Below are 14516 nucleotides of genomic sequence, written 5' to 3' on the forward strand. Positions count from 1 at the left end.
ATATATTTAGAACAAAAAATAAACAAAAAAAGTTTAGATATTATCTTTATAAAGCCTTAATTAATCATAATGGATTGAAGGTTGTTGCAAGTTAAAAGGATTAAGAAGTGCTTAAGGGTTCACTGTTTAATTAACAAAAAAATAATTATAAATTAATTATAAAGGCAATAATGTTAGTATTCTAAATGATTTAAATGCTTAATATTAAACATATTATAATGATGAATTAACTTTGTTATTTTAAATTTGTTAAGAACAATTTATAAACTAAATGCCTTTAAAATTTTAAAAATAAAAAAGAATTTCTGAATTCAAAATTATCTAACTTAATTATATCAAAAACATATTTGCAAAAGCATTATATTTTTATTTTAGTAAGATCTAAAACTGCTGAATTACTAATATCTAAAACAAATAAATAAACTATGCAATTACAAAAATGAATTGTAGGTTAAAAAGGAAAAAAATCAAGGGTATTAATGACAAAAAGTTTATCTGAAACTACACTAGCTAGAGAGGTATAAAGATTTTTTTTTTTTGAACGGGATATCCACTCGCTGCTGCCTCCAAAAGGACATTGGACAGCGTGACTAATTCTCGGCTGACTTATAAGAGGCACCCACCTCAGAAACCTTCTGGCCCGCACTTGATTGGGTCTCACTTAAGAGGCACTGCCGCTCGAGAGGAATTGAGCACGGGTTGGGGGTTCACAACCGTACTCGTCCACCAACCAAGTTAAACAACAATGAGTAGGACTGTAGGAGAAAAGATTTGAGTAATCTGCTTATATTTATATAGTCTGAATGGCCAATATAATAGTTTAGGGTACAAAAAAATATAAATGTAACATAAATGCAGTTCACAAACAACATATGTAGTTCATAACCAACCTTAAAAAATAAGGTCTCATTTATTCCCAGCTTTTTAAACCTTGAGGAAAGTTCAACGGCTAGTTTTTTAGTTATATATCTGTGAAAGCCAAAAGAGTGGAGGAAAATAAATAGGGAAAAACCTCTTCAGTTAGTCGGCAAACTGATTCAGTCGGTGAATAGTACTCCTTGCCAGTCTATTGCCAGGATCGACCTTGAGAACTGCCCTCAAATCCTCAGCACCAAGCCTGTATTTTTCAGAGCTCTCATAAAGAAGAGCTCGTTGTATAAGCACTGAGACGTTAGTACTGTCATGATCCAGCACCTGCAATGCATGTGAGATTTTAAGTTTTTGGTTGTTCAGATTGAAAGAAAGGCTTCGTTTGAGACGGCTTTCTTACTGCTTCATAAAGCAGCTTTGTAGTACAAAAATAAAAAATTTTATACTAGAAGGCTGCTTTAAGAAGCATAAAAAAAGCTGTCCCAAACGAAACCAAAATGAGAGCAAATTAATTCATTGTGAATCTTTGAAGATTAGCTTATGTTATAAAAGAATAATGAAGCATATACCTCTACCAAGGACAGGTAATGTCAATGAAACTCAGGCTTGGTATTGCTTATCAACTTCTTATTAAAGTGAACTTAGTAGCAAACAGATCGTTCTCTTCCTATGAATGTGCTGAGGGAAGAAGAAGTACCGATATGCTGAAAATCGTCTGGTAGAGAATCATATCATATATGAACATATTATTTATCTTTCTTGATAGCCAACATGATGTATTTTATTACCTTTACTATGGAATGTCATTTATAAGATAGGGAATATGAAGGGGATGGAGGTAGGGCTAATGAGCAGCTGAATAGTTGCATGCTTTGGCATGCTCCTGAAAAATAGAAGGCCTCTGATAAGAAGTTTCCCTATGAGGAGAGAAGTATTTTTTTTACATGTTTGATATACCCCAACAGTCTCAACATCAAATACCTTCTTCATCTTGAAATCGAGGAGAAAGGTTGCCCCGCGATGGGACTTGTGGTCATTTATTTGAAGGTTGAGTCTGATACAATAACAACAACATCGAGCATTTGTCCCACTACGTGGGGTCGGCTGCATGAATCCTTTTTCGTCATTATGTCCCGTTAAAAGTCAAATTCTCATTTAAATCTAATAAAGAAAGATGATTTCTAATATTTTCTAACCAAGTCTTTTTAGTCTACCTCTACATTTCTTAACATAAGTCAAATCTAATACCTCAACTTTCCTAACCGAGTCATCAGAATGCCTCCGTTTAATGTGACCAAATCATCTAAGGTGACTCTCTCTAATCTTATCTTCCACAAGAGCTACTCCACCTTTTCATGTATATGCTCATTTCGTATCCTATCTCTAAGGGTAAAGCCACTCATCCACCTAAGCTGGAATGATTTGTCTTTTTCACGACTTCTGTTACTTTGAGATGAATAATGGATGTTATCCTTCTAAAAACAGGCTTTCAAGCTCATCAAATTTTCAAATACTGCCTACTTTAGAGCACCCAACTCAATTCGAGAATATCCTTAAAATCACAAGTTTGTCTCATGTTCATCATTATCACCAAGGTATTCAAAAAACACAGTCAAGGGACGAATATCATACCCATCTTTGTCATCTTTCTTCATCAATTGGCTTTGCCATGAGCATAGCTATTGGAGTTTTCATCTTTTTAAGAACACCCAAATACCCAAATGAGGGCAAATTAACCTCCCAAAAAGATGTAACTTAGATGGAAGAACTCCCTTCACAGATTAAATTCTCAACCATCCCATTCTACATGAATTCAAAGTATTAATCATTGATCAACATGAATGCTCCACTGAGTACTATGAACGCATTGACCATTTCTGAGTGATCATGTGAATGCAACTTATCAGGTCTTTATGCTATGTCTTTCCAGCTAAAATTAAAGGGAGGACAAGGTAGATCATTATTTTAGTCACTTTGCATAATGCTTTATAGGGAGCTACAATGAATTGGCATGACTCTCTATTGACTAATTCATAGCCAACCAACACATTATAAATAAAATTTCCCATCTTTTGGCGAAAGGTCAAGGGTAGGGGGATCACTTTAAGATTTCTTTCAATGTTTCATTAATTATGCTTGTCAAATTCTGGGAGTCGACCCTGAGTTCATATATGGGTCTTTTCTTGAGGGTCTTTGCCTAGAGCCATTTTTGTCTAACTTTACAAGACATATTACTTGATCTTATCCTAAGCTCATATGATGTGGTGAGACCCAAATCACTCTTGTTCATGTAATTGAACTTCATCACCAACAATTCTCCCAAAAGTGAAATAAGTGAAGGGATAAATATGAGGGTCTTCTTAATGGTGTAAGAGTACTACAACAACAACATCAAGCCTTTATCCCACTATGTGGGGTCGGCTACATGAATCCTTTTTCTCCATTGTGTCATATTAAAAGTCAAATTCTCATTTAAATCTAATAAAGAAAGGTCATTCCTAATATTTTCTAGCCAAGTCTTTTTAGGTCTACCCCCACCTTTCTTAACATAAGTCAAATCTAATACCTCTACTCTCCTAACCGGGTCATCGGAAGGCCGCCGTTTTATGTGAACAACATTCTTAATGGTGTAAGAGTGAGCAATTAAAATTTTAGGGTTTATTTCTACACCACCAACAACAAAAGCATAAAAAAGATTGAGAATACACATAACTTAATGGGCGAAATCCAATATTATAGCAAGAGGACTATTTCTTTTTGCCCCTTGAAAAGAGTCACCTTTGAAACATACTTGATTCAATCATATCATTCTCTTAAAAATTTTTGACTCTAAAGAGATTTGATCTCCTCATCAAGATCCTTTGATAAAAGATGTTGGGATAGAGGAACTCTATTATATTGTCAAAGGGATTCTCATTAACAATAGGATTTATATTGATGATATATTCTACTCCATCTTTCTTAATATCTATCTCACAAGAATAGTCCATGCTGTCATGGGCCCTCTATATGGCATCAACAGCCATTAAGTTAGAACTTAAGGCACCATCTCTCTATATGTCACGCTTTGTAACTTTCATTAGCAAATCAAGCACACCATTCAATTTATGGATGTCAAATTAAAGTTCTCATATAATGCATTCTTTGGTAGATTATTATAATTTATTTATGGTTATTATGTGTCAGTGCCTCGCATAAAGCTCAAATTTCCTACTATACTGGTATTAGAGTAGTCGAAGATGGAGATCGGGTGGCCCAATCATACCATCACCTATGCTAACCTTAAACACCAACAACTCTAATCCTCAAGGTGATAATTCTCTTTGTAGGGCCTTCCTTAGCAAATGAAATCATTCCACAAAAAGGTTGATCAAGTTAGATTTCTTCTCACCCATGAGATCCAACACATTCAAGACAACTCCCTATAAGCATATTTTGGCGTCTCTAATAGGAGTCTTATAATACACAATGTTCATTTGCTTTATTAAAGTTCCCTTTTATACATACTTTACTTCAAAAACCTACTTGTTTATTAGTCTAGGATGAAGTTGATATTAACACAAGTTTTCCTCAAGTAACTTGTATAGCTTTGTTCTTTCACCTCTAGGCGACTATATGGACTTAACCTCGATAAGGCAAAATTAATTGAAGGTAGATCAAATCTTTGCAATCACAAATTTATATTTACATATCTACAATACGTCTTGACAATGTTCAAGCAATCCTTAACACATTCCAACATAAATTCCTTCCTCCAATATTGATGAAAGTAGTGGTCATTGAGGTATTAATCCATGTTATGGCCCAAAAAAATTTCTTCCTATAGTATTGATTAAATTTATGTTAATTGTTGCATTAGACTATGCTACAAAATCTAGGCAAACACTTCTGTTCAATCTGGAATAAAATTGTGGCCACATAAGCATTATCCCAATGTTATGATATTTGGGTTGAAAGCTTAGTGTTTGAGATTGCCTCTACTGCCTTGACATCAAATGAGCAATGCAAAGAAAATATGGAATTCAATTAAAAAATATGGATTGTTATCTAACTACAAAACATAAATTAAATAAGATAATAAATAAATCATGAATAATTTTTCATGCAATCATAAAACATAAATAAATATCAACAAACTTGTTCATTAGAAAATAAAAAAAAAGTATCAAATCAACATACAAATTCAATAATAATAGATTAATTAATTAAAAAACTAGGAAAAAAAAAACTTGCACAGATAAGAAACATTCTATGGGAAACAAACTTAGAACAGCCACTTAGTTCTAGGATTCAAAACCTATATTAGCCCCAACCTCCTTCAAACCCACTATCCTCAAGGGCTAAGAAGGTGTGCTCATAGAGTCTCGCCATCGTGTCAACTATTTGAAGACTGAGAATGAGAAGAATATAATGTGTTTATAACTTATAGAGGCTCATGTGAGCTAAGATTTGGTTGCACCCTTGCTCAGGCAAGCAATCATGGGCGCTAGGGAGACAGAGTGGTGGAGTTCAAACGTGTGGAATTAGAGGTTAAATTGGAGAAATAAGTGATGGGAATTGGGAAAATATCCTAGAACAATAAATAAATATACAATAATATGTTATAAAATAAATTATATTTAATTAAATTTAATTAAATAATACTCAAGCTATCATCAAGCTTAATGTCAATTGTCAAGCTTTGAACAAGTTTCTTGTTGAATAACAAACAAATTTGTTTATAATAGTAAATAAAAGAATTGAATTATGTTCAAGCTTAATTCATTTAGCCCAAGTGCATTTAAAAAGAGTTTAGTTTAATTATTGACTTAAATGAGCTTAAATGAGTATTAATCAAGTCAAGCTCAAGTTGTTCATCGAGTGCATTGGTTCCCTTAAAGCCCTCTACTTATGCCATTTAGGTGATCATCGATATATTGACGAAGAGTGTGGATTTCCTTCCAATATGACAATCCTCATATGTTGATTGATTATCTTAGTTGGCTGACGACAAAATTGTTCAACTTCATAATGTACTCAACATTATAATCTCCGATCGAGACAATCATTTCGTGTCTAGGAAATGACAGATAGTGTAATAAGCAAGAGGACTTGATGATCAATTTCAACATTACCTTTCATCCTCAAATTGGTAGACAATTCAAACAAACAATACTACATATCCTAAAAAAATTACTTTGAATGTGCATCCTTAACTTCGGGAGAAATTGGGAGCAGAGTAGCACCTTCCTTTGATCAAGTTCACTTACAATAATAGCTATTAATCAAGTATTGGCATGACTCCATTCAAAGCACTTTATTGTAAGAAGTGCATATCATTTTTATGATGGACTGAATTAGTAGAACGCGCACTTTTAAAGCCTCAAATACTAGATCAGACAATAGAAAAGATCAAAACAATTTGGGAATTATTCATAGTTGAATGAATATTTAATATGTTCAATGGATTTGCTTAATCATGCTATACTTTGGTGTGACCTTATAGTTGAATGAATCTAATGGAAAGTGGTGTGACCCATGAAAACTTTACATGGAATATTGAATGAGTTTGCCAAACCATTACAATTTACTTGCGTTATATGGTTGAATGATTAATGTGTTATGTGAAAGACCGCAGGCCAGATACTTGTTTGTATTCAGACTTCTTCATTTAATGAACCATGCATCTTAATCTTGAAGCTAATCATTGCATTATTGTCTTTAATATTTTAAGCAATTTTCACTGAGTTATCCATACCTTTATTGTTTATATCTCTGGGTCTGAAAAAACCATATGATAGCTTCCCCAATAACTCTTTGGTTATGTAAGTCTATAGTTTGAACAACTTATTGAGTTATTGTCTAAACTATACAAGCAATTGTGGACTTGTTTAGTTTTCTTCAACTGTAATGGATTCTAGTCTAGTTTTCCTCTACTGTAATGGATTAGTGAATTGGTTTGCATCGGCCAAGTAGAATCTAGAGTTTATCAACTTAAGGCTTGAAGAGTATGCTAAACCATTCATACTAGGATTCAGGTGTGGTGAATCCATTCGATAAAATCGAATTGATGTGAGTTGAAATTGTTGAATGAAGAACCAAATTGAGATGAGTTGCATTCTTCTCAATTTTGGTTTACCTAATCACATCCTTGCCTTGATGGTAATTCAACAGGGGTATGACAATCGCCTCCTTGTTGGAAAAACCAAAAACAAAAAACAAAAGCTTTGTCTTTGTGCATCATTACACATCATGAATGCTCAAAAGACAATAAAAGCTGGCATCAAATCTACCTATAGCTTGCACCACACTGTCCAAATGTCCAAACAAGCAAGGGGAGACGATGTTGAAAAGTCAACTTCAAATAATTTTGTCTACTATCACACTCTCAACTCCAAGTGCCTAATGAGCAAGTAAGATGGCATAAACAAAGATGCAATGAAGGAAAATAAAGAAGATTGTGGGTATAGGATGTATTTATAGACCACTATTTGTAAAATTAATATATTAAAAAAAAAAAAGTTCTTTGATGACTACAAAGGTGAAGAAGCTAGAGTTGAAAATTCTGGTTTATAAGTTAGTTTTGAGGTTAACCAGAAAATGACATAATACAAATATAGTCAACTCGAACCCAACTTGCTTATTAAAAAGGTAAAAAAAATCCCACCTAAAACCGACTCGATTAAACCTGAATTTGATTTGTTATCACAGAAAAAGCATGTAATTTGTGTCGAATCAATGTCAACTCATCCTGAAATAAACACAATTATCAAGTTTGAACACATCTTAGAAAAGATAATAAAAAATTAAAAATTTGTGTGAGTTTTTCATTAAAAAATAATAATTACTTAATCATTATTTAGGTTGACCCAAACTCGATTAGATACACCAATCTAAATCGATTTTTTTTAAGGCATTTAAGTTGACTTGAACCCGACTCAAATATTATATGAGTTGAACCAAACCTGAATTTTTTGTGTCGAATTCAATATTGACACCCCCTTTAACTTGTCAAGATGATGTGAGGAAGGAATGGATGAGACTGTTTTTGAGAGGTTTGTGTAGCTATTAATTATAAAATAATTGTGTATCTATTAACTGTAGAATAAGGCAATTAGAAATGGTAGGAAAAAGAAGCCTCTCTCTTTTGTGAACTCTCTCTCTCAAGTACAGATCTGAAGGCCGTCAATGCGAAACTACTGGCCTGATTAGAATCTATGATTGCAATCTAAAGGTTGAAGGCCTCAATCAATATCTTGTCGTGGTATGTCATCAATCTAAAAGACAACAAGGCATGTTTTTCCACTACCATATCGTTGAGAGTACCAAAATGGCTTCAATCGAAGGACATTTTGATTTAGCATTGATGTTCAAGACGAACCCTACACTTTGCCAAATGTTTTGAACATTTTAATTTTTTTTTTTTCATTTCCTTTCACAGAAACTTCTAGCATCCAAACTTAGCCAACCATCACCAGAATTTGATTAAAAAGGAATGAACAGCGAAGCCTAATACATTAAGCGAATAAAAAAACTGTGGGCAAGACTAATGATGATGACCAACATGTCATCTAAGGGCATTAAATCAGAAGTGTTTGCAATAACACATACCTTTGAGCAATCAGCAATGGCTTTCTTATATTCACCAACTTCTTTGTAGCAAGAAGCTCTGCAAATCAAAACCTCATCGGAAGAAGCAGCGTTCCCAGATTTCTCCAACAGCACAAACGCCCAAGAAAGCCATTTTATTGCATCAGCAAACTGTCCCTGTTTGTAATTGTCCAAACCTTTCGTCTTGGCAGCCGTTGCGGTGACCCCTGCCGGCGGAGGGGGAAGCCCTTCAAGCTCTGTCGTTGTGCCCCCACTGTCGTGCCCTCCAAATTCTGAACCAACATCCCAATCATGGATCTCAGGGATCGGTTGGGTTTCTGATGCAGCTCCAGCTGAAGTAGTCGTTGATGCCATCGGAGAGAAGAACATATTCAACGGGTCAGCTCCATCTGCAGCCGGTTGAGGCTTTCCAAAATCATTCCTTTTAGCATTCTGGAAACCTCCGAAAGAGTAATCATTGCCACCATTGCTCTGTTGAGGCTTTTGAGCCGTCGGGGCATTCTGGAAAGCACCAAAAGCACCCACACCACCACCACTTCCGGAGGATTTCACTGTGGACAAAGGCACGTTCGATGAGGGCTTCGATGTAAAGTCCATCAATGAACCAAAGGGATCCGGTTTAGAGTTCGAAGCGGCAGCAGGAGCCGATTTTATCGGAGTTCCAATGGCAGGGCCAGATTTAATGAAGGGGGAGAAGCTTCCCGTTGAATTGGAGCTAGGGTTATTTGTTTTTGGGATGGAGCTCTTCAGATCGGCCATAGAAAAGGAGGGATTTTTCGGCGGGGCTGATTTGAGGGGAACGTTCTGGGATGAGCGGCCCTGCCCGATTGCAGATCCAACTAAATCGCTGAACAGGTTAGGGTTCTTGTCTTGGATGCCGATCTTGGAGGTTGAAGATGTCGCAGAAGACCAACTTCGCCCAAATATGTCACCTGTCATGGAAGGAGAAGGATTCGTAACGCCCGATCGGTCGGCGGTCGCCGGTTGGTGGGTCCACGACGGCCTTGTCGCCGGCGAGGGGGTCCAGGATGGAGCGGCAGGCTTTGAGGAGGAAAAGATGGGATTTGATGAGACAGCGTTCGGGTTGAGCTTCTGGTCCTTGAGGGGGCGAGCGGATGAGGAGCCGCCGGATCCGATGCCAAAGTCGAATTGGTAGGAGTCAAAGGAGACGGCGGCGGAGGAGGAAGATGATGGGGCTCGCTGGGATCCGGATCCGGTGAACGAGTTCATCACGCCGGCGAGATCTCAAGACAGGATGAACTCGAGAGGGCTTCGGGACCGCCGGACCGCGATAGGGAGAGCCGACAGTCAATGGGCACCGTGAAATGGTTTTATTGAAGATATATGTTTTTTTTTATTATTATTTTTATCAGTTTGTCCAAAAATTATTTATATCTTTTTTAACTAAAGACAGGTGATATTTAATAGTTTATTAAATTATATATTTAATAAATTTATCTTTCTTATGATTTATAATTTGAACTATTATGAATATTAAGTGTCACAATAATAATATTCATTTTTGAAAAGTAAATCTCAACTAAGAGTGGAAACGAGTCGAGTCATCCTTGATTTAAGTTTAAATTTGATTAATTAATCGAGTTCGAGCTTTATTTATGAATTTGAGTTGGCTATGAGGTCAAATGCTGGTCATTTATTACGTAAAAAGAAAATGATTATAATTCTAGCATAGTTTAAACATAATGATACAAAATTTAGTAAATTAAAATAAAAATAATATAGAATGGGTTAGTATAAAATATGGAGATATAGTTTTGCAAAACATTTTAAATAATTTTTTATTTAAAATTTTAAATCTTAATAGATTTTAAGTGTATTTTATATTAGTATTTATTTAAAATAAGCCTGCTCGTGAGCTGATGAGTTGAGTCAGGCTTGCTCAAACTTGACTCGGTAGCTCATCGAGCTGAACTCAGCTCACGAGCCATTTGTTGAATCAAGCCCGATTCCGCACACGTACACCCTTATTTCGAACTTGTCTTCGAATGCCTGTTGACTATGACTTCGTTTGAGATAGATTGTTTTACTGTTTTTTAAAACAACTTTCTAGTATAAAATTTTCTAAATTCAAAAAAATTTTATATTAAAAAATGCTTTAAAAAATAGCAAAGATGCTGCCCAAAACAAATTTTATATTAGTTCCATTGAGATTGATAAAAAATGAAAATAATAGTAAGAAAACTGTCCCGAAAGCTGGAACAGCTTTCTTACTGTTTTTAACAACAACTTTTGTAATATATACTATATACTATACATTAAAATTTTTGTACTAAAAAATTATTTTAAGAAACAATGAAAAAACCACCCCTAACGAAGCCTAAAATTGATGTTATGGTGTAATATATCATTGCAAATGTTAGATTAACATTTATTTCCCACTTAATTTTTATATATTGTTTAATTAGATTAATTTAAGAAGGTAATCGTATAGTACAATATGAATCATATAGTACAATTAATTCAAAATTTGAATTAGTTTAATTAAGAAAATAATCTTGAAAGGATAGTTTATTTGAACTTAGTACTGATCATACAGCACCATATGGTCAAATGCATATTACATAGTCTGATTAGTTCATGATTAAGATGTATTTTTTTTATTAATTTTTAAAGAAAATTTTAGAATTATTTTCACCATTCACTCTACCGTGTGCTGGTTATTTCATATACGTCTTTTACCTATGCCATCAACAATAAATAAAAATAAAAATTATGACTCAAAACTGTACTCTTATGTGGTACAATTTGAATCACCCTCAACAAGACTCGATGTTTTAGGGCTTTACTTTTTGATATTATTGACGCCGGAGCTGAGCCATCAATTGTATTAACTTCAAGATAGTTTAATCCATTTGGTAATTTATATGACTACATAGGATTAGTGTTTGCATATGTGGTGTGTAGCTTAGTAGGTTGCTACATTTGTCTATAAATAGGTAGCTATTGATTGTAGTAGGGGAGGTTTGGAAGATGAATAATATTTAAGTAGTTTTACTTTTTTTGGGTTTCTATATCCTGAAGGATTTCAGGTGGTGATCCCTCTCCCAAGGAGTTCTTGGTCACGGTCACGGTCATCGGATCATCGACGTGGATTCATTGAGCCCCCTCCGGTCCGGTGTCATTACTCAAGGTTTTTATTCATGACCTTGCTTGTGATATTTGCAGGCAAAGGATTGTGGATGAACGGCTGAGATTCAGCTGGGAAGCTGCTATTACAGAGAGCGGATGGAGGCTCTGAGTAAGAATATTACCTTTATCGGCACAAAACTACTTTTCACGTGATAGGAATGGAAACTACATAATAGTTTTAATACAGAGCTGTAACTTTAAAGAATCGGTTAGGAGAGTAGAGGTATTAGATTTGACTTATATTAAGAAAGGTAGGGGTAGACCTAAAAAGACTTGGTTAGAAAATATTAGGAATGACCTTTCTTTATTAGATTTAAACGAGAATTTGACTTTTAATAGGACACAATGGAGAAAAAGTATTCATGTAGCCGACCCCACGTAGTGGGATAAAGGCTTGATGTTGTTGTTGTTGTTGTTGTTGTGTAACTTTAAAGAATCACAAGATTTGATGCTGTTAACACAATAATACTATACCTTCCATTACCAATATTGTATTATATATTAAAGGCACAAAGCAACAGAGAAGATATTCCAATCGATACGCCCCATCTCTTTTGTTTTTAATCATTCATATATATTATACATACTGTCCATTAGAATCTCGATATCAGGACCTATCAGTTTTGTTTCTTGGCACTGAAGGAGATAAATAAAACCTCCAATCTTACAGGTTCTGGAGTATCTGATGCAAGATTTTATTACTCTTTCAGCTTTATGTTGTTCTCCTCCTCGTATCTCTCCACATATTTCCACCAAATAATTCCCCACCGAAAGTAGTTAATCAATTAATTATACGCTTGATATTCATCGAACTCTCTGATCAATTTATTCTCCTTAATGAGCAGTGTCCCTCTATAAAATGGCAAGCTTTGCCACCATCACTTCCATGCAACAAAAGCTTGCAAACTTTTCAAAGATTGAGCTTCTTGTTCGTTCACTATCCAACCTGTAATAAATATGTCTAATCGTCGTCTTGAAAATGTGGGAAGAGATGCCTTTTTCTCACTGGAGAAGGTGCTGAAGGCTCAGCCTGCAGTGATCGACAGTAATGAAGCAGCGAAGAAGTATGGTGGAGTAGTTATAGTTACTACGTATCCCCCACCAAAGAGACTGACAGTGGCCAGGAATCCGCCTGCTACTCGTAAGCTTTCTCGTTGGGGTTTCTAAGCTCTCTGTGGCTGGTTTTCAGTGTAGACTTCAATTTCCTGATGAAGTACTGATGCTACTTACAATATATCAATGTTTACTGCTTATCTAAATATGTATTGCATGTGTGTTTTATAAATATATCGAGAGAGAGAGAGAGAGCTTTGTTCAACTGCTAAGGCTTAGACTTTGTTTGTGATAGCTTTTTTAATGTTTCTAAAGCAATTTTTCGTATAAAAATTTGTGTACTAAAATGTTGCTTTAGAAAGTGAAAAAAATCTGTCTCGAATGAAACCTTTCCTCTTAATTCCATATATTATTATGCTATCATGTAAGTTCAAAGTATAAGAAGCTAGTTTTCACAAGTTAGTATTAGATTCTCGGAATCGGAATATGATAACCTATTTTTTCTTTCCCAGTAAAAACAATTTGTTATCGACATGTAGCACTAATGAATCTTCAAAATTTTCTACAAATAATCTATTAAATTAAACCTCTTCTTTTTGGAAAGAGCAATTGATACTACACACTATGATAAACCGTAATATCTACATTATGTGATTGAAAGAATATGATAAATGAATGCTATCTTTAAGTAACGAGTCAAAAGACCAAAGGTTTAGGCAGCCCGATCTACTTCAATGAGTTCCCTCGCAATAATTTTGACAATATTTTTTTACTTTCTTTTATCATTGTATTTTTTCTTTCTTGGAACTGTGTAGAATCTTCTGATGTGAAACCACATGCGAAGGAGCTTCTTAAGAAAATTAAAAGTGATTGACAATGGAATTACAATTAAGAGTTTATTGAGATAACAAGTAAAATCATTAAAGATTCTTGGTTTTCAACCCGCTTAGGCGAGGAGTACATGTAGATTAACTAATCCTTGGAGATAAACAAAAATAGTAGCAAAGCTAAGAGCTATTAAACAACAATCCACAACTTAATAATGAGAAAATTTCACCTTGAGGATTATTCACTCGACTACACTAGGCTTGGCGAGAGAAGATTTTGCAACTAGAATTGAGATCACCACTAGGAAGAAGATGCCGGAAGTCTTTGACCACGGGAAAGTAGTCGGAGTAGGTGGGGTTGGCGGATGTCCGATGATGATCCAACGACTTGGTGGAAGATGGATCTCATGATCCGCCATTCAACATTGAAGTGGAGAGGGGAGGCGTCGTCTTCTCCATTCCTTGGCTTCTCTATTCGAGGGAGAAGCAAGATGGGGCGGCGGGAGCTGGAGGAAGAGGGGAGGCCGGCGGGTGCAAGGAGAAAGGCTAGGGTGGAGAAAAGGTGTTTAGGGAATTATGGGATGGATTAATCAAAACTGAAATTTAATTTTAGTTTTTAGTAATTTAGGTGGGAATTGAATTGAAATTTGAATTTCAAATCAATTGGAATTAAAGCCTTAATTGGGGAATTAATGGGGAGCTTAATAGAGGGAGGCCGGCGGTTTCAAGAGAGGAGAGGGAGGAGTTTGAAAAACAAATCCTAAAATAAATTTCAGGATTTGAAATCTGGAGGAGAGTTCTATTTGAAATTAAATTTTTTATTTCAAATTGATGAGGGATTAATGGAGCAATTAAGGAGGGGGGAACCTAGTAAGGCCGACGGCATCAAGAGGGAGAGGGGAGGATGTGGAAGCAAATTACAAACCTTCTAAATTTGCTTGTGTGCATGAGGAGGTTTGATTAAGAGATCCACCTTGATTCGAATTTCGAATTGTTTTGAATTTGAAAACTTTCCATATTTGACTT

General features: G+C 35.2%; 1 protein-coding gene across 1 annotated transcript; it reads right to left on the reverse strand.

The window, feature by feature from the left end:
- Positions 1–770: 770 nt before the first annotated feature.
- Positions 771–9790, reverse strand: LOC110109008. The gene is made up of 2 exons (XM_020839899.2): positions 8461–9790; positions 771–1194 (listed from the first exon to the last, which is right to left on the reverse strand). Exons 1-2 carry the CDS (start codon positions 9688–9690, stop codon positions 1021–1023), a joined length of 1404 nt encoding a protein of 467 aa, XP_020695558.1. The 5' UTR covers positions 9691–9790; the 3' UTR covers positions 771–1020.
- Between the last annotated feature and the right edge of the window lie 4726 nt (positions 9791–14516).

Source organism: Dendrobium catenatum, unplaced genomic scaffold, assembly GCF_001605985.2.
Source record: "Dendrobium catenatum unplaced genomic scaffold, ASM160598v2 original_scaffold_96786, whole genome shotgun sequence".
Taxonomy (NCBI): domain Eukaryota; kingdom Viridiplantae; phylum Streptophyta; class Magnoliopsida; order Asparagales; family Orchidaceae; genus Dendrobium; species Dendrobium catenatum.